The sequence below is a fragment of the Monopterus albus genome, unplaced genomic scaffold, assembly GCF_001952655.1.
Source record: "Monopterus albus unplaced genomic scaffold, M_albus_1.0 scaffold256.1, whole genome shotgun sequence".
NCBI classification, from domain to species: domain Eukaryota; kingdom Metazoa; phylum Chordata; class Actinopteri; order Synbranchiformes; family Synbranchidae; genus Monopterus; species Monopterus albus.
This window is the reverse complement of record NW_018128136.1, coordinates 274,168-294,965: the sequence shown is the minus strand read 5'-3', so window position 1 is coordinate 294,965 and position 20,798 is coordinate 274,168. Positions and strand designations below refer to the sequence as shown.

Sequence of the window (20,798 nt, the reverse complement as noted above, 5' to 3'; positions counted from 1 at the left end):
ATCAGCAGATGGTTTTCTACCCCTGAAAACCGGGTAACATTCAACCCACTACTGCATCTGTACTTCAAACTCAGCTATTTTTAGTGTGGATAACTGTTTACATTTGTTACTCATGACCCAGATTAGGTTCAAGTGCCCACACTGTGTTGATTCTACCACTAGGTGCCACTAAACAGCTGAACAAAAGTGAACCAGGGGTTCCTCTTCCTCCTCCTCTTCTTCTTCTTCCTTTCTTTTCTCACATCTGTTTGGCGACAGTGATGTTGGTATAAAATTCCAGCCAAAAGTGTCTCACTCATTTTACATTTGTTCCTGGTTCATTAAATATCATCTCTGTCCACTGGGTCCGGTCCTCAATCAGGCGTCGCTCCAGCTGGACAGCTTTGGGGTCACAGCTTGTTTAAATTTCCTCTTCTTGCTCTGTCAGTCATCAAGTTTTGGCCCAGCTGGCCAGAAAAGAGAGAGAGAGAGAAATAAAACAGAGTGAGAGAGGTTTTTAAAAAGCCTGTAAATTCTGCTGAAAAACCACAGGGCTTGTTTTGCACCTCTGCGGCAGTGAACCGGGGGGGATGTGATTGTTGGCCGATCATGTTTTTCATCCTCATTATCAAATCAAATTTATTTATATAGCACTTTAAAACCAACATCCAGTTGACCAAAGTACTTTACATAGACAGAATAAAATCATGATAAATAGCTAAAATAAAATAAAATAGATTGATTTCAAAGATAAAACAATAACTCAGACACAGAAATGACACACATTCAATAAATTAGATTAAAAGGAATGCATCAGGTCCTACTGTGTATTAAAAGCCAAACCAAATAAATAATTTTTAAGCAGTAGCTGACCTAACATTAAAAGGTAGACTATTCCACAGTTCAGTAAAAGCATGGTCACCCCAGCGTTTATATCTGGCCCTAAGAACCTCTAAAAGAAACTGGCTTGAAGATCTGAAGGACCTTGTAGGTTTGTGCCAATGCACAGCGAGGTAGGATGGAGCCAAACCATTAAGGGCCTTAAAAACAAAAATTAACAGTTTAAAATCAAGTCTATTCCATTATGTGGACTAAAATCAGAACCCACTGCTGTTCGGAGAAGGACACACCACAGCAGTCACAAGCACCACAGGGGCCAACATACGAACATGGTTGTACCAGCAACAGGAACAGCGTGTTCTAAAACGTCTGTCTCCTTTACTGCAACTGATGCTGAACTGACTGGACTCTTATCTTTAGGCATGTAGACATAAATACATGTGGGCCAGCACTTCTATGTGTTCATGCAACAGCTAGAGGCTCGGGTTCTTTCATGACTCTTGAGCTTTCTGTAATTTCCATTTTTTAAAGCACTAGTTTGACATTTTGGGAGATACACTTGTATGTTTCTTTTTTGCAGTTAGGTGAAAGCCAGAGCCAGCAAAGTTTAGCTCAACAAATAAAATCCAACATGTTTATTTGTGAGCTTTGGAGGTGCTGGTAGACAGACGTTACCTTTGGGCAGCTGGTTCCTTCATTTCATTGTGGACTGTTTCATGTAGCGCTCAGTAAAAAGTGGATCAACATGTTTCCCAAAATGTTCAACAGTTCCTTTAAACTAGCAGTAGCATTACACTGACCGCTTCCTGTCATCAGTGAAAAGTCTTTTCACCGAATTTAAACCTGAACTTGGAAACCAGAAAACGTGCAGCTGCTTTGTGCTGGAGTTACAACCCAACAGCAGCAGAACTGTTAGATGAGATCACAAAAATGTGTCCAACTGCAGGGCAGCGTATACTGTGAAGAGGAAACGACCATCTTATTAAAAGTCATTAACATCATAAGTTATAATAATCAAATGTGTGCAATGCAGAGACGACTTCATCCATATGGGTAACCCATAGTGTTGTGAGCATCAGGTGTGCCAGCAAACTGTGCAGGAACCCGTGCAGCTCTGCTTGTAAACCAGCTGTTCTTTGTTTTTCCTGAGCTAAACCACAAGAACGCTTTGAGGTCTGGAGTTTCAGCTCACCTCCGGTATCCAACTTTGAATGCTATTCCCCATAATTATCTCAGCCACTAACAATATCTTTTGTGGTAAAACCAAAAAATGAGGGTGGAGTCGTGGCAGGCGAAAACATTTCTGCTTAGAGCCTCAAAAGTCTCCAGTCACTGTTCGTTTGCACTGGAGTAACTAATATTTTGTCACCCTTCTGTTAATTAACTTAGCAGGTCAAACCCAAACAAGGCTTTAGTCTTTGTATTAGTTTTAAGAGCTGGAAAAATCAGCTGCAGCGTTGTGGTCAGCAGTCACCACACACACGTGTGTAAGAGTCCACCTCGAAGGTCAAAGGTCACGACTCTTAGGGTCAGAGAGAACTGGGTGTGTGTAATGATGTTGTCTAGAGATAAACAGACTCCTGTAAGAAGCCCAGAGGAGGATCAGCGTGGGGAAAATGGGCGCCTGGTTCCTAAACACAGCAGATAGCAAATGTTTACAGGAAGCTAAGACGAACTGCATCATAACAGTTTACACTGGGTGGAAACAGAGAGGACTGCTCTCCTGATGGAATGACATAAAAAGCTTGGCCCTCAGGAAGGCCAAACAGCTGTGCACATGTTACACGTGTGCACAAATCCTGCCTCTGACTGTCCCCACCTGCAAACAGCTGTTGCTGATGGCTGTCTTTGACCATGTGACAGATTCATAATCGAAGGGCCGTTCACCATGTCTATGAGGGTCCTACCTGTCTCCTTGTTCTCTCAGTCATTCTTTGCATCCAGATTCTGACCTTCACCTTCAACCATACGTTTCTCACATTGCTCTTTCTGTCATCTCCTCCTCCCAAAGACAAATCTGATGCAGAAAAGTACATTCTTCTTCCAGGTCTGGATATATCATCACTAATTGGCATCCCTCCTATTTCCCATTATTCTGCATTTTTCAGTTTTTTTGCACTACTCTCTCTCTCTCTCTCTCTCTCTCTCTCTCTCTCTCTCTCTCTCCTTTCAGCTGCAACCAATGGGAGGCGTGGAGGAAGGGGGGGGAGGGAAGGAATTCGGGACAGAGGAAATGAAGACTCCGGGGAATGACCAGGAGTTTCTTTGACTTTGCACACTGTGGGGAGAGATCCCACCGTGGTTGTGCGCGCACATGCACCAGTAACAGTTACTGGCGATGGGACGATATAATGTCTGTCAAATTTTAAAATCGCATGTCGTTTGATCAAGTTTAGTATTCGGCAGCTAGAGGAAAGAACTGCACTGACAACAGCTGATCTTCACATCTGGGTCATCAGTAAATGGACACGCACGTTGGCAGAGTCTGCGCGTAACAAGGAGCGATCCATCACAGCTCGGCCACACACGGAGCGCTGCTGATTCTGGAGCTGCCCTCTCCTCTGTCTCCTCTGTCTCCTCTGTGGACTGAAGCGGCGCCACAGACGTGAACGAGGTGAGATTCATTCAGATAAAAGCTGAATGCACTGGTTTGCGTGCGCGCTAACTGAACGCAGGCATTTTGGATGATGCTCGTCTGATTGCAGCTTCGTTAGTCTTGCACCGGACTCATTTGTAATGCACGGCAGTCTGCATGATGTATGAGTAGCTGTACTGTGTTCACGCTTGCAACGCCTTCTTCCCCAAACTTGAACTTTTAACACAAGCAGCAGGTTTTCAGTGCCAGATACAGAAACACCATTAGGACCAAGTAGTATTTTGACTGTGTTAGGTATTTTTAGTCAGATAGAAATTGGATAGATACTTTATGTATTAGAAATGTTTAGTGGAGATAGGATGTCTAGTTAGACTGTTAAATGCTTAGTCATGAGTTTCTACAGGGTACATCTGGTCAAGGATAACTAGAGAGAAGAGTTGATGACTGTCAGCAGACAGGGTGTTTAATATTATTATTATTATGACGTGTATAACTGTAGCCTTAGCCATAATATGTTCTTATGTTTAAGTCACGACATGTACTAGAGGTCGTGAGAATGTTTTTAGCTACTCACCACTTAATCAACAGACACACACACATTGATTTGCTTCATGTTTTGACTACTGCTATGACCAGCTGCAAAGCTGGTAACAGAGACGTCTCGGTTGACGTTTCTGTGTAGCATGGGGCTAGCCCAACCGAGGGGATATAATGTATAGGCCTGGTGGGTTCAGGGTCTTTCATCTTACATCTGCCTGCGAGCAGTTTGGAGGTGCAAGATACCTGAGTGTGTAATGTTAATTTTTGCCTGTGTTAATGGAATAAATCAGCACAGTTTTGTAGTTACTTGGACTGTCTCGTCTCTCCGAGTCAGTATGGTAAAAAGTACAGGGTACAACAACTGCAACATGTGGGAAGGACAGTGTCTAAAACAGTGACATCCAGACAGTGGACAGCAAATGTGTGTGTGGTTTGATTATGACCCACTGGACCCCTGGGCACAGGGCCCCAGTCCTCCTACAAGAGCCACAGGATGACTAAAACAATATAGCCATGTTGTTTCTCCTTGTTTAGTCTTACTTGTTTCTTGTCAGTGCCACTTCATGCTCCTTTCTTCCTGTTGTTTTATGTCTCTTCATTCTTGTTTTGTCCCTTTGCAGTCATTTGTGTCTTTCCTTGTCTGTCTTCAGTTGTTTTGCACCACCTATGTACTTGTTTTCACTTTATATTGTCTTCACAGTTGTTTTGTGTCTCCCTGTACTTGTTTTATGCCTCTTTCTAGTCATCTGTCTCTAGTTTGTGTCTTTTGTATTTCTTTGCAGTGGCTTATTTTATTTTCTAACAGGAAATGTTAACAGTGACTTCAGCCAAACAATACTGGTTTCACTGGTGTCATGTCCTCTTTCTACACACCAAACACAGACAATGAAAAGCACATGACTGCAAAGTGATTACAGTTTCACTGGAGCTGTGTTGCTAAGAAACAGCAGCAGTCGGTGCTTTTTTCCATCTGCTGATATTAGCGCAGGTTTGTCTCACAGATGCAGTCTTTGAAATATGTGTGTATTCTTCTGCAGAGCGACTTTGTGTCTAGTCACATAGTGGACTGGCAGGCAGCCTGTTCCACTGAAACCCAGTCAGCTTGGCTCTCTCTCTGGGTGAACTACACCGCTGTAGGAAGCCAACTGTCAGAGCTGATTTGTCATAAATGATGGGCTGTGTGCAGGGGCAATGTTCTGATGACTTGTGTCTCTTGTGGTCCAGCCATCTCCCATTGTTGTGTAATGTTCTTTACATGTGGATGAGAAGAGAATCAGGGAATCTTTGAGGCACTATTTAACGTCTCTTCATGTTTCCTTTGGCTCAAGGTGGAGCATTCTGCTTTCCTCTGCTCTGTGAGGACATCAGGACACAAATGATCTTATAATGATCTTATTTTCATACCAGCTGTTGAACAACTGATATTCCAGTTGTGTTCCATAAAGCGAATGTGCACTGCTGGTGCAGCCAGGAGCTCACATAACACGATTTTCAGATTTTGTGTATGTGAGCCATAATGATGTTAATACTGGCTGTAATGTTGTGGAACACCCTGCTGCATCAGTGGGACACTGTAAAAGTCTGGTGGTGTGGACTGGCAGTGTTGGCTGGTTGCTCAGTTTACCTCATATCTTAACTACTGCATGAATTCCTATGTCCACAGTGTCCAGAGGATGCAGCCCACTGACTCTGGGAATTCCCCATTTTTCCCTCTTGCACCACGGTGAAGTTGCCATTTGTGCTTTTCAGTAAAACGTCTCAAGTTTTAATTGATTACCATGTGCCCTAGGTGATGAATCCTGCTGACTAGCCAATGGCTAAAACTTTTCCCCACCACCATCATCACCGTTGTAGTTTGTCCAGTACCTATAAATCCACTGACACTCCCACAATCCTCAGCTGTACTTTGTGTTCACTGCTAATTTACAAACTGATGCTACATTCCAGCCACATGAAAAAGCGTGATATAGCATGACATGTCTGGAGGTTGTAGCTTGGAAACTTGGGCCAAATTCATGCACCCCAGCTTCACCAAGAAGTAGATGCATCTCAATATGGCATCGTCCACAGAAAGTGGCTTTGAGCAGTGTTAAAGGAAGAAAACTCTCAAAATGAAGACAGTTCACTTTGACTATGTTATCACAAGACATTTGAAATTACAATTTTGTTTATTCTAAGTTGATGTAAAATATCGTGACAGCCTCTTTCCTCCTTTGTTTCGCTCTGCCAACACATGCTGTCTGCCAGTGTTCTTGCTGCCAGCCTTGCCGACTGTTTACATTTGGTGTTGTGTTGTGAGTTGTGTAGCTGGTGTTCAGCAAATGCAAGTTAGCATTCAGCTCAAAGCGCCTTTTCACATTTGTGAAGTCCCTTTAACTGTGCATTGGAATTGTGCAACAGTAATAAAGTGTAAAATGTTCCTATTTTGTCACAGCTTCAAAACATGAAACTCCAAGTTTAACATGTAGAGCAAATGTCTTGAGCTCCAGTTTGGAGGAGAGAGCTGGAAACGACTGATGCTTTAGGTCCTAGAGCTGTTCGCTGGTGAAAGTTTCCTAAACAGTCAGCTTCCTCTCTTGTTACCACAGGCACAACTATGTTGGGGGTCCTCCTCGTTCTGTCCATCCTCTCCCTGGTGGCCCTGGTGCCTCCCCCAAATGTCCCTCCTGTGCCTTGCCAGCACTGCTGTGATCACCTGGAGCCAGCAGAGGGCAGTGGAGCACAGCCGCCACCAGGGGCGTTCGTCCAAGTGCCAGAGGTTCGCACCTACATCAACATGACCATCCTCAAAGGTAATCAAAGCACAGCTGTACATACACTGGTTTTAGAAGGTTTGAAAAATATGCAGGCCATGTACCCCTGATGTTCAGAGTCAATATAAAGGATGCAGGCAATTAAAACCTCAGTGTAGCTGTAAGTCGCTCTTCAGATCATTTTCTTTTTCGTCAGTCAAACAGCTTCATCAGATTCTGCCAAAGCTTCTGGTCATAGTTTATCTGACACTGAACTTGCTCTTTTGAGGAACAGCGTATTGAAGATTTTCTAAATAATGTCAGAAAATGCTGCATTTTGCAGAAACCAGTAACTTTCAAACCCTTGGGGAAAACTCTAGGAAGGAGTCAAACTAGCTTCCTCAGAATGTCTTTATGTGTGGGAGTTTGCAAACAGAGGACAAAATGGTTCGGGTTTTCTAGACACGTTCATGAAGTCATTCAGTCACTGAATCCTGAACTAAAAGCAGCTGCACTCCAGGGAAAGCTCCAGTCCTTTCATCCAGACCCAAAACACTTTAACAGTTATCTTGAATTAGACTGAATCCAGGGCATCAACCTTTTTTCACCTTTTCCTTGTTCAATCTTTCTGCTATAAGCTTTCTTTCTTTCAATTATTATAATGTGGTATGAATAATATCACTGCGGACAGGTGACAAAGGAGATCGTGGAGACAGAGGGACACCAGGTAAAGCTGGACAAGAAGGCCCTCCAGGCTCCATGGGCCCCACGGGCTCAAAGGGTTCTAAGGGCCAGGGAGGTCTGCCAGGAGACCCGTGCAAAGTCCAATACTCTGCCTTCTCTGTCGGCCGTCGCAAATCTCTCCACAGCCTGGAGACGTACCAGGTGCTGGTGTTTGACACGGTCTTTGTCAACCCGGACGGCCACTTCGACATGTTCGAGGGGAAGTTCTTCTGCCACATCCCAGGGATCTACTTCTTCAACGTCAACATTCACACATGGAACTTCAAGGAGACGTACCTGCACATCATGCGGAACGACATGGAACAGGCCATCGTGTACGCCCAGCCCAGCGACCGCTCCATCATGCAGAGCCAGAGCCTGATGCTGGAGCTGGAGCTGAACGACTGGGTGTGGGTGCGGCTGTACAAGAGGGAGAGGGAGAATGCAATATACAGCGATGATGTAGATGTCTACATCACGTTCAGTGGGTACCTCATCAAAGCCAGCGTGGAGTAAAAATGAACAGGCAAGCAAACCGAAGTGACGTGGGTGAAGAAAGCCTTTAAAGTTGCTCTCTTCTTTCTTTGATTTTTAGATAAAAGAAATCCCGCTGTGGTGCCAGAATCAAAGTTGTTGCAGGAGAATAAGCAGTACCTCTGAGGAATTGTGAAGAAAGAAACTGAATATATTCACCCCAATAGAAGCTGAAAATATATAGGGCACCCTACAGAAGACTCACTCTTTTTATACGAGCCTACAAAAAAGGGTCTGCAGGGTTTCATTCAAGGGAAAAAAAAATCTACATTTTGGGAGAATGTTAATTTGTTTTCTTGCTGAAAGTTCGCTGTGGAGATTTATACCACTCTTATGTCTGCATGGTAAATTTGTAGCTGGAACTGGAAACGGAGAAACACCAAGCATGGCTCTGTCCAAACATGCAAAAATCTGCCTAGCAATATCTCCAACCCTCACAAAGTAGTGTCACATCTTGTTTGAGCCACACAAAAACAGAGAGTGCAAGTAGTAAGTCATCGTCTTACTTATTTCTTGGCCACGAGCAGCACTATTTTCCAAGAAGTACTCTGGCGCATAACTCCTTAGTAAAGCAGTGAATGATTGCTTTTATGCTTTGGTTTTGTACAAATGAGATACAACATGTTAATCAGTAACATATGGAGCTGCTGGTTGGATATGGATGTCACTTTTCCCTTGTTTCCAGTCTTTATGCTAAGCTAAGCTAACTGGCCGCTAGCTGTAACTTCATATTTAATGTACACTCAGGAGAGTGGTATCAATCTCTTCATGTAACACTCAGCAAAGAAGTAAATGTGTGTTTAAAAAAAAAAAAAACAAGAGCTGCAAATGTTCTCATTAAAACTGGATAAATTCATGATAGTAATAATATTTTAGACTTAAAAGTCCACAGTGTCATAAGATTATTGATTTTAAAACAACAAAAACAAGACACTTTGTCCGTGTACTGTTTCTGTAAGAAACAGATTTATATAATGGGATATGGTAAGAAAAGGTAGACTTAGTTAACAGAATCACTGATAATGTGGACAGTCAATGAGTTACGTCTGTTACCGACCTGCTGTGTGTGGACTGACGGTTTCTGCAGTTCTACCAGTAATATTTGCCTTGGATTGACTTTGATATACTTTTATAAACTGAATTGTGGTTTATTCCTAAAGCATACTTGAATATTTGGTGCTAAACAAGTTTGTCAAAAGGTGCTGATTACCCGGTCTTTGCAGCTCCCTTTTTAATATAGTATCATACAAATCAGGGGTTTTCAACAAATTGTGGACCAGGGGCCACCATTCTGACTAACCCCTCATTTCCACCGAATGCAGCTGTGTTGCGTTGTGTGCGGCTCAGTCACTGGAGCTGATCTCAGTCTAGTCAACGGCTGTGATTCCACCAGGTCCGGCTGCATCTTGTCTCTGATCCCTCTGTTCCGCTTTGCTAAAGAGACACATAGTCTGTTTTTGACAGATGCTGGTCCCAGGACGCTTCAAGGTTCGACCCCCCAATTAGGCAGCACTAGTTGGTTACTTCCTACCAACAAGTCACATCACAACATCAACTAGCACTGTAAGTAAAACAGAAAATAACTATGAGGACGGATGTATTTGTAACAACTGAAACAAAGCCACAAATCTTTGATCCATGTTTCATACCGACTTAACCGTAACCACTAAATCTATGGGGCGCCGTTTGTAAAAATAGCACTTACACAAGTTTTATCATATTTAGCTAAATGTGAGAAAACTAGTGTAAGTGCTATTTTTACAAACGGCGCCCCATATAAATCTAACTGTGTCCATATGCTAGACTACAGCACAAACCTATGAAGCCTACTTACCCATTGTAGAACTTCAAAAATGATGAAAATGATCTTGCACATAAACTCGGCACTTCAACAAGCTGCTCTGCAGAAGCACCCGCTGGTGGATGAAGCCATACAGATCACAGTTTAAAACCGCATCACAGATGGAATGCAACGCAGCCGCATCCGGTGGGAATGAGGGGTAAGAAGTAATCCTGGGACCTCTCCTGTGGGGTGGGTGGACTGAATGGGCACTATTTTAATCCTGAAAGTCACTTTGGTTTTTCTAAATTGTATATAGATGTATGATTGAGCTTATTCGTAAACAGTAAGTAATACATGGAAACGTGTTTTGTGTGTGCGTTTTTTGAAGGTTTCCTACAGTGAAACTAAATTATTGAATGCATGGTCATGGACCACCTGCAATGCCTTTGTGGGCCACCAGGGGGCCGCTGACCATTGGTTGAAAACCCCTGATATAAAATAAAACATGAATAAATGCAAACTACACTGTACACAGACCAGAGGCCTGAATTCAATGAGCAGCAGTAATACGATGAGTCAAAAGTATAACGGAATCCGTTGATACATGATACTGTATATACCTAAATGCACTCATGTCAATTGCCAGTCCACAAATACCACAAACAGATATTAGCATTAATGCTAATATGACTAAGAATGTCATAACTAATGCATTTTAAAACAGAATAATAGTAGAAATACCTGTTTATACTTAGCTAACATGATCATCAACACCATGGCTGCTCAATAATTAGTCTGTTTCAAACCATGAGCATGATCATTTTTGTTTGCTTACATTTAGTAGTTTATTTTTTATTTTAGTACTGACCTGAAGTATTGCTATACTACTACATCTGCCTTATTTACTTTGTTGTGCAGATGCTAGCTACAAACAGGGTGTAGTTTCTCACCGTGTCCACTAGTGGTCAGTGGACATTCATGACTTTAACAGCTGGCCAACAGAGTCGCACTTTAGTGAACATCTTTAACATAAACCAGCACAGCAGACACAGGTGTTTGTGTTCACGTGAAGACTTGCATCCCCGATGCTTATAAAAGCTAGCGGCTGTGTATCTGACTGCTTGTAATGGTGTTTTTCTGCCCACCAGTCGATGAATGCACCTGTGTTGTTTATAGTTTAGGGTAGCTACAAATTAGTACCAGCTCAGCCTGAATTAGTTTTACTGCAATATTTATAGGAGTAATTTGGCATTTACAGAAAAGTGCTTATCTGTTTTCTTACTGAGGGTTAGATGAGAAGACTGATGCCTCTTTTATGTCTATCTGTAGTTAAATAACAAGCTACATCTTGTAGCCTGTTAGCTTAGATCACAGCCATCTGCCTGCACTGACTCCACAGGGTCTTGTAATGATGATGGCAATAAACATTAACACAGTGATACCTTGAGGATGAGGAGTTTTTGTGTTGTAGCTTTAGCTGTGTCCTCATTCTCATCTGTGTCCAGATATAACACGATACATGTTCTACACATGCACGTACAGCCATGGGTGCACTGTGAAGACGATACGTCTGTGGTAGGTTGCCATATTTCCTGTTACTGTTTCTGTGGTCAACACAGTTGCAGCTTTCCTCACTGCTCAGTAACTTTTCTCCATCACGGTGGTGAGACAACACTGGGGTGAATTGACCGAGGGACATCTGATAATATGCTAATATGGCAGGTCATTATGAGTTTTGTGCCAGTATTATCTAAAATGAATTGTATAGTGTCTTCATATCAGGTAATACTGGAAGACTGTTTTTTTTTCCTCCTTCACTTGAGACATGATTAATTTGCACAGAGAGAGACCGATGCATCTTCCATCATGCCCCACAGCCTTTATTTGTCTTTTATGAAGACCAGAAGATGTTTGACACCATAATACTGACCACACTGAATGAATACTTTCCATTTCCCCCGTAAACGAGAAGAGGAACAATACACATATTACAAAAGCATCGGTCTCAAAAATAGGTTCTGGTGTGTGCCACTGTTTGATGTTAGGGAGCTGAAATGAGGTCAAAATGTAGGACAAGGTTTGGCATCTTATGAATGCAATAACGTGATGTCGGGCCACTGTGGATACAAATATGCATATCATATCAAAGCAATATGTACTCTGCCAATAAATAAACTTTCTTTTTGCCTTACAAAATGTTGTTTACACTTTGACAGAAAGAAACATTAAGAAAAAGTTATGGACAGTCACATATGAAAATACAGCAAAAGAGATATAAAAATACAGCTAACTTGAAGTGTGAGGTGACAGGTGTGTTTTTGTTTTCTTAGCATGGACCTACATTTCTCCGATGATGACATGACATACAGTACTGGTGTTAAATAATTCGGCCCTTTTCAGGTGCTAACTAAGCCATTACAGAGTCAAACAATACAGTTTCCCATCTGACAAAATGCCCCACACTCACACAAAACAAAAACAAAAGGCAGTGAGACGACACTGAGTCACTAGCGTGAACATGTGCATCTTAGTGACTCGCAGAACAGTGTGATACAGAGCAGGTCCTCGACATCATGTACAGTACAACCCACACTGTAATCCTGGGTTTTAAATGATCCACTGGACACAATCACTTTAAAAAGCCCACTGAAAGCACACAATCACGATTCATACAAACTCCCAGCAGGACAGTTGGACAGTTCTGCTGAAGGGCTCGGTTTTTCCTCTTTGTCCCAAACAATAATCACACAAGACAAAGCCCAGTTCATCAAACTGTTGTGGCGTCACTGTACTGTGTTCTCAGTAAAAATTAAGTCCTTCTAGAAAAATACTATTTTGTTGTGTAAGCGTTTGCAACCAAAGGCACTGTCTCCCCGTTCTGCCTGTACTAGTCATGTAACCTAATGCCAGACGTGATTCATCCTGCCTCTACCTTTACTTCAAACCTCTGACCTTAACACTGACTAGAGCCTCAGCTTGCACCGACTTGCCACTGTACTTGATATGCTACCATCAAGCCAACTTGTACACACAACGCATTAGCACACTCTTTGTTGGCTTCATGTAATGTGCTCAGCTCCCCGCTACAAAATACTGCATAAAATACCGCCCTTAAAATGTAAAAAATGTCCATCCTGTTTTAGAGAGATCAACAACACTGTTCGGTCTCCAGGATCACCCAGTGTAGTTCAGTCTTAACATCTGCAGACTGTGTGTGACAACACAAAGATGATCAGTTGCTAACAACAATACCGAGCAATAAAAGACACTGTTCCCTTTAGAAAACTGTCACCTCCTGTGCACCTACAGCTGAAATGACATCAGGAGAATGTTGAAACTCCAGTTTTATGTCTCAAAGACAAGCCGAGACAAATTCAGCTCTTCAGTCTAGTTTTCACTGGAGCTGCTGTGCTTCTACACATTGAGGTGTTTCTGTCATGCTCATAACGCAAGCTGCTGAAACGCTGTCAGAAACAGTTCTGGTGATATGATCTAATGAGCTTCTCTGTGCTGAAACCTAATGTAGCAAAGTGAAAGCAGGGGGAACAGGATGTGCTGCGTAACAAAAGAGCATCTACTTAATCTGTGCAGGAGGTAGAAGAGAATTCTACCTGTTTCTGATGTTGACAGCTGTCGCCGTATTTTCAATGAATGTTCAACATACAAATCCCTTTCATGCTTAACATAAACGCTGCACTTCCACAATGTGAAATAAATTAGCTGACAACTAACACTAGTGCAACTATATTTAATACTACTCTAGTAACACCTTGCTTTAACTACTCGCCCACGTGTCCTGTCCACTGCTTCTGTGCCGACGTCACATCCAGAAGGGTTTCTATGACATCACAAATGGAGAGCATGGCTCTGTGACATCACTTTGGCAAAGCTTCTCTGCAACATCCTGCAACAAAGTCTGTGTGATTGTCACAGTTGGTCACAAACGGCAGGCATGGAGTGACATCAAAGTCGGAAAAGTAACGATACTTAGCACAGAGTTTTGAGTTAAAGGACTACACTGAATGTGCCACATGTTAGAGACAACTGCTGTTTGTTCCACTAACTTGTTTGCTTTGCGTTATCTTTGCGATTTAAAGTTACAGTCAGCGATTCTAATTAATTACACATTTCGTCATATTCAGCTCAAATTTCCTGGTGTTTCTCTGCCTGGCCTTTCAGCCTGCACACGCCACAAACCCCAGGTGACTGTGTGCTGCGTTCGCGGGGTAACAGGCGAAAATCGGATTGGGGTCGGGCCGGCTAATTTCAGCCAATCAGCACAAGGAGCACACCTGCTCGTGCATAGCATCATGTGTGTGGTGGCTTGGAAAACTCACAACACTGCTGCAGCCGAAACGGTGAGGTGGCTGAAAAAGTACCAGCTCCCCCGCTTCCACTTACAGCCTATACAACTAAACAACTGAGGAGAAAGACAGAAGCACAAAAACTGGAAAAATAAGGACCATAATCAAGCAAAGAGAGGAACTCTGGCATTTATGTAAAAGGAATGAGGACGGACACAGATGTTGTTCTTTGTCTTCTGGACAGGTCAATTGTTTGTGCCGCTGAAAACCATTATGGTAATAGGCTAATCTTTGTGGCGATGCTACTGTAACAAACTGGGCATTATCTGTGTCACATCAGCTTGTTTGCTAAATCAACTTTTACTGGAACATTCAGCTAAATTGCTAGTTTGCAGGTGTCCTAACTGAAATGACTTGTGGATTTGTGTACATGGTGGTCGAAATGTAAATATTCTTTTGCTAGAATCGCTGACTATACCTTTAATAAAGAGAAACAATAATGTATAATGGCTAACACCTGGCTTCACCTCCTTAGTGTGCTGAGATGGAGGAGTGAGTGTCCCTAAGAATGTGCACATTCAGCGTAGAACGGACTGGAGTGGAGAAGCCATCTGCAAAGCCCAGAACAAAGGGAGGTGTCACTGTAGTTGGAGTGTATCATTTCTTAACACAAAGACCGTGTTGTCTACTCGTGCCTGGGCCCACTGTGTAAAAACGCGAGTCACTCATTGAGGATCCAGTCTGGTCTGTCGTAGCCAAAAAGCCTGAAGTCGGGTTCGTACAGCTTGTAGAGTTCTCTCCGCACCTCCACAGGTACTGTGCTGAACCAGTCAGCTTCCCAGCTGCTGGCTGTGAGGTTCCTGTGAGAGGTGGGGAACTCCACCACATTGTCCACCCGCAGCTGGCGTAGCAGGTGCTCTGCGTCCTCCTCTGCCGTCTCCAAGTGGCCCACAAAATCATACTGAATCTGGCACGGGTGGCAAAGCCGATACACCTGCCGCCAGTGCTCATTAAAGGGCATCTCCTTCTCTGTCTGAGGATCCAGGAGGTACTGGACAAAGTGAGAGAAGGAGGGCTGGATGCCCACAGCAATCGCCTCATCCACAGAGGAAGGAGGTGTCGGCTGATTGGCGTAGCGGCGCAGCATGACCTGTGCAAAACGCCGATAGAAGTCCTCATTACGCATCTCAAATTTATTCCGGTAGGCGGAGATGAGACGCACAAAGGGGTCCCGCACAAACAGAAACTTGGTGTACTTCTTCAGCTTCACCTTTAAAAGATAAGAAATGTATTATTATACATAGAATGGACCATTAATTGAGACAGTGAAGGCAACTGAAAACAAATAATAAGACATGCATTGACACAACAGAGGCCGCTGTATCTTAGAGAAACAATAGGTGAATCCCAGTTCCCTTTTTTAACTCCTTGGTCCTCGAACCTCACTTGAACCGGAAGTCATTCCAGTCCACCGTGATGAAGGACGTCCCACAGCTCTTATTTCTGCTCTGAGGAGCAAGGAGGCAGCTGGAGGAGCTATAACCGAGGATACACAAGTGCATCCTTCATTGAAGTCTGTTACAGATTGACATGCCCCTTTATCGGAAATCAGTTTGTAATTGGATGATTCGCACGAACGCTCTGAGGAAAGGATGTCTCATGTCACATTAAAATGTGCTTCCTTGGCTCCTCTCCTCACAGTTTCTCCTTGCGTTTTATGTAGGCGGGACTAAGACATGAGGAAATGGTACCCATGAGGGAAATGTGGATACATTTAGGAAAACTGGGATTCACCAAATGATTCATTGTATGGTGAGGACCTTTTTTTTTTTTTTAATCATTTTGTGACCAGAGGTGCACAGGGACACAGCTGGGGGTCACCTGCATCACATGCTCTGACAGGAGAGACAGGTGCAGACAATACGATCATGGTATCATGATACAACACTAGCAGACGAATGGTGAATCCCAAATGCACCGGTGCCAATTACAGAGATGCTCTGCTAGACGTGTCTGTATCAAAAAATATCTGAGCAGGTAAAACAGTGTGTGACACCTGGTGATACAGCCCCAAAATCATAATGATAATTGAGTCTTTACCATGTAGCTATTGAGACAGCAGACAAATTCAAAACGAGACGAGTGCATGTGTTGCAGCAGGTTAACACACTGGGTCCAGTCGAGTTGCCGTGTTAACACAAAAACTTTTATTCAAAATACAACCATCATCGGCTCCTCTCTTGCACTCCTCACTACTGCCCCCAAAGCCCAAAAAAAACAGAGCTCTACACCGGAATAAGGAGGTGTGTCCCAGCACTTTCACGGCACCTCCGGATATTGCATTGAGAGGCGTTCAGGGGCAGCCAGTATCTTATCGCATTTAACTTTGAACTTGCATAAAAAAAATATGATAAATGAAAAAGAAAATAAACATTGTGGGGTGTCTTAACATATGCACACAATAACTCAATTGTTTGTTTGTTTTTAACCAGGTCCCCTGCAAATAAACCATATTTCCTGGTTACCTCTGAACAACAACCTGGCAAAGACCCAGTCTCCCACACATGGCAGTCACGGTGCACTGAATGATTTAGCAGTTAATATATTGTTGTAGTATTATAACTAAACAGTGCACAGTGAAGTACAGCATGTTAACAGACCTTCATGAGGTGCCTTGCGAACTTCCCGTAGCGTTTCCAGAACTTGTTGAAGGTGAAGTGCATGCTGCTGTTGTGGACCAGATCTCTGGGGATGGCCAGGGGGTCTCGCTGTGGAACGCCATCATGCAGCAGGCTTTCACTCAGGACTATCATGAGCCGCTTCCAGTTACTGCAGGCCACCTGAGGGAGGGGGGGGAGGCTAAGTGAAACTGGCATAAACTGGTAGAAACAACATGAAATAAAAATAAAGGCTCAATAGACATAAGAAAAACAGATTTGATCAAGTGAAAAACCAAAGCCCAGCGCTCCAGTTCTTTTTAATGTAACTGATTCAAGCAAAGCAGGAAGGTGTGGGCGTACCTTTGGCACATAACAGTAGATGATACCGTGCCTGTCATCCACAATCAGGTGATCAAGCTCCTTGTTGGGAATGTCATCAAACGAACGGTTTTTGCCAGGAAACGCCACGCTGTCGTTAGCACACATCTCCTGCAGTAACCGCCGCCGCTGCTCCTGATTCACCCGTTTGGTAAAACGCACACAGAGCTGTTATTAGCAACTAAAATGACATGAGGTTTAGTGGCAGCTTTTCCTCTTAGGGCACCAAAGCACAAATAAATTTAAAACAACTTTCATTCAAAACTCTTTCATTCCGAATGCCGGCAAATATTGTCATGTTTATTGTTTACTGTCTTTTATCCGTTGTCCCTGATTTAAAGGCCCTGAGCACCGACACAGGTGTCTCTGCTTATTCTGGCAGATGAGCTCTCAGGAGCAGTGTGCAACCTCTCCTACACAAACAGGTGCAACAAAACTAAGGAGGTCAGAGTGATGTAAGTCAGAGAGAAGAACTAAAGGTTTAAATAGAGATGTGGCTATTGTAGACTCTTATCTTAGAACAGCTCTGGTGCGGCTGCCTATGTTAAACATTTAAAAACTCTGGCATTTGTAGAAAAACATTTCTTGAATAATGGTATTAAAACGTCGGCACAGTTACTGGATGTAGTATTATCACTAACACAGAAAAGCAAAAAGAAAGGTGGAACATTAACGATGCCGTTCATACAAATGGCTGCTGGAATGACAACAATGCAGCATTATTACTTTTATTCATCACACCTGTGCTTCTCACTGCTATCACATGTCAAGCTGCTGCTGTTACAAAGGTTCAGTAAAACCCAGCCGCCCTTACAACAAAACTGCTGCTAATAAAAATAAAAATGAGCTCAGATATGAACCTGTCTCTCACGGAGCTCTGGTGCCACTGGAGTCAGGTGAATCTTCCACTCCCGTCGGGGTATATACTGCTCCTCTGCTTTCTCCGACTGGTTGCTTGAGTCAGAGGGGGCAGGGTCTGTGGGCTCGCCAGTTCCCGGCTCTAAGAACTGGTTGACGAAGGCATCGATGTCATGCAGGAAAGATGGGGTTCGGGAGGTCTGAGGCTGCTGCTGGGGAGGGGGGTGTGGGATTTTGGGGCCCGGCGAGACCGGAGTGTGCAGATACAGATGAGCTGTTCCGACATCATCCCAGTAGATAATGATCAGAAGGATCATGAAGGCCGAACCCAGGACGACAAAAACACGGAACATCCTGGAGGTTCCCATAGTGACTGCTGCTTTGCTACAGGATCACCATAGCAACAGGCTTATGACTTCACTGGGCGTCTCTACAGCATCGCCATGGCAGCAGATTGTTACAGTTACCTGGGGCTTTTAATGTGGTCACCACAGCAACAGATTGGAATTACAGGGTCACCATGGCAACAGTGTCAAGGTCCAGGAGCTCTCTGTCACCATGGTGATAGACAGATGGCAGCTATAGCAGAGTGTGCGGCAGGCTCGAGTCTAGCATGGTCCTGGAGCGCTGCAGGAGGGGAGCTGGCCGTCCGTGGATCTCACCTCTGCTCCATGCCTGCTGCAGGCTGCACACACAGCGAAGGGAAACCGCCGTTATGCAATCCGTCCTTCATGGACAGTAACTTCTGAAATCAGATGATGTTTCATCAAACGTCAGGTTATTTTGTAGGCAAGAAGCACTAAGACACAGATAAGCTCACGAAAAGCAGAGAATTCAGAAGCACAGAGAACAAAGACATTTAATTACAAACCAAGTCATAAAGTAAAGCAAAGCATAATAACAGACCAAGACTGTGGACCAACACTTCACGCATTTATATAAATGCTCATGAGTGTTTCTTACTTTTTTAAACTCCTCCTGATTTAAGCGCATTGGTAGAGCATTACACTTACAAGTGTCACAGGTTTAGGCAAACGGTAATAATACTAATGACAAAAACCAAGTTGACTTCTGTTACTAAAAAGACCTTGAAAACCTGAACGGAGTGAGTGAGGCTCTTCTGTTACTAAAAAGACCTTGAAAACTTGAGCTGAGTGAGTGAGGCCGGGAGTTTACTGGGTTCAGATTTCGACAAGACATGCACTGAATTCGTCTTTCACCTCTCGGAGTCGACCCAACTCCCACTCCCAGCAGAGAAATCACAAGGGCATGTCAGATAACTGCACGCCAAGAAACTCAGCATACGGTTTGCATTGTACATGTATCCTGCTGCAGCCACATTCTACATGTACAAACACACACTGAGCCTCGCTGTTACTTTATGGAGAGCGGCAGAAAGCCCTAATTATCTCAAACATAATTCATGTTTCTTAATTAAACCAGTCACTCTTCCTCTTCCTGCTCAGTTTGAAAGTCGCAGTGTTTCCTTTCTCTACTCCACAGACCTCTAAATTTGGAGCTCTTGTGCAACAGTCCTCATATTATTTCCCCTTTCCTGGCGCTAAGGGGAGACCATTGACATGGAAAATCATCATTCCTCCCTCCAGAGGCCGCAGGCTGTGCTCGTCTTCCTCTCTGCACACCAACACATGAACTGCTCTGCAGTCATGCACATCACCTCAGACAGAATAGGGCCAGCAAATACAGAGTCATTCTGTCAGGGTGGAATATAACAAAGTACATTTACTCAAGTACTCAAAACTAGCTACAAGTTTGAGGTACTTGTACTTTACCTGAGGATGTGGTGTTTATACTACTTCACATTTCTAATCCAGTACATTTCAAAGGAAGAGTGTACTTTTCACTCCACAGTTAAAGTTGTCTTATAAACTGTAATGTACTGTTATAACTTGTCAACAAATTGCAACAGTAAAAGCTACTCGTGTTATAATATAGAATAATATGGTACAGGCTGCACATAACAGGTTTTCATCTGTCAACTACTTCTTCAGAAAACCCATTTGGTTAATAAACTATTAGAAACAAATTTCATCTCAATAACCTTCATTAAATGTCTAGTTTTGTCCAACAAGCTGTCCAAAAGTATTAGTTATTAAATAATACAAAAGTACCACAGTTTAGGTTATTGTTTTTATGGTCTAATATGATATGTGAAACACTCTGGAGCACTTTTTTTGATAGTTTAGATACATTTTTTACTTGTATCTGTGTTTAATGAAGTGAATATGTCCTCTGTCAGTGACTGCTGCACTTCAACAGGCTGAAGTACAACAGTGGAAAGTAACTGTACATGTGTACAAGTACTGTATTTAGGTATAGTTTTGAAATATCTCTACTCTGAGTATTTCCATTTTCCTCTACTTCATACTTTAGCTTCACTCCATTTCAGAGGCTAATAATGTTTTTCTAATAACGTTTTGTAACATAAAAATAAAACAAGATACCATATGATGATATTGATCCCTGGTGACAACAAGCGGTGCCATTTACTTGTAGTAGACTATTTAAAGTTTTTTGTTGCTTGTACTCTTGTAGCCGACTTTTACTTTTGAAAGCAGGACCTTTACTTGTAACTGGGTATTTTTTTTACACTTGCTGCTTTTACTTAAGGCTCCAAGTACTTTTCCCACCGCTACTTATATTACAATAACATCTGGGGATATAGAGGAGAAACAGCCTTTTAAATTCCTCAGTTCGCGGTTCACGCACTTTCTGTGTTGACAAATAATTGCGCACGTTCCTACATCGTCCCAAAAAGAGCCAGTACAGTTTTTTAAGTAAGGGCAGAGGTAATGAATGACTTATATGAGTGGCTAGTAGGCGCTACAAGTGATTTTTTGAGACGTTTCT

The 20,798-nt window shown here is 43.0% G+C and overlaps 2 protein-coding genes across 2 annotated transcripts in view; one reads left to right on the top strand and one right to left on the bottom strand.

Annotated features, from left to right (window-relative positions):
* Positions 1 to 3,052: 3,052 nt before the first annotated feature.
* c1qtnf6a (C1q and TNF related 6a) lies at positions 3,053 to 9,652 on the top strand. Its single transcript, XM_020621234.1, has 3 exons — positions 3,053 to 3,433; positions 6,544 to 6,747; positions 7,379 to 9,652. The coding sequence occupies exons 2-3, from the start codon at positions 6,552 to 6,554 to the stop codon at positions 7,924 to 7,926; spliced, it is 744 nt and encodes a 247-aa protein (XP_020476890.1). The 5' UTR covers positions 3,053 to 3,433; positions 6,544 to 6,551; the 3' UTR covers positions 7,927 to 9,652.
* Positions 9,653 to 11,591: 1,939 nt separating this feature from the next.
* Positions 11,592 to 20,798, bottom strand: part of LOC109972430 (carbohydrate sulfotransferase 12-like) — a 9,690-nt gene continuing 483 nt past the window's right edge. Inside the window, exons 2-5 of the mRNA XM_020621261.1 lie at positions 17,930 to 18,672; positions 17,052 to 17,204; positions 16,692 to 16,871; positions 11,592 to 15,301 (exon numbers count right to left, since the gene is read on the bottom strand). Of these exons, the coding sequence (XP_020476917.1) occupies positions 14,753 to 15,301; positions 16,692 to 16,871; positions 17,052 to 17,204; positions 17,930 to 18,295 (1,248 nt within the window). The 5' untranslated portion in view covers positions 18,296 to 18,672 and the 3' untranslated portion in view covers positions 11,592 to 14,752. The remainder of the gene's footprint in view (positions 15,302 to 16,691; positions 16,872 to 17,051; positions 17,205 to 17,929; positions 18,673 to 20,798) is intronic.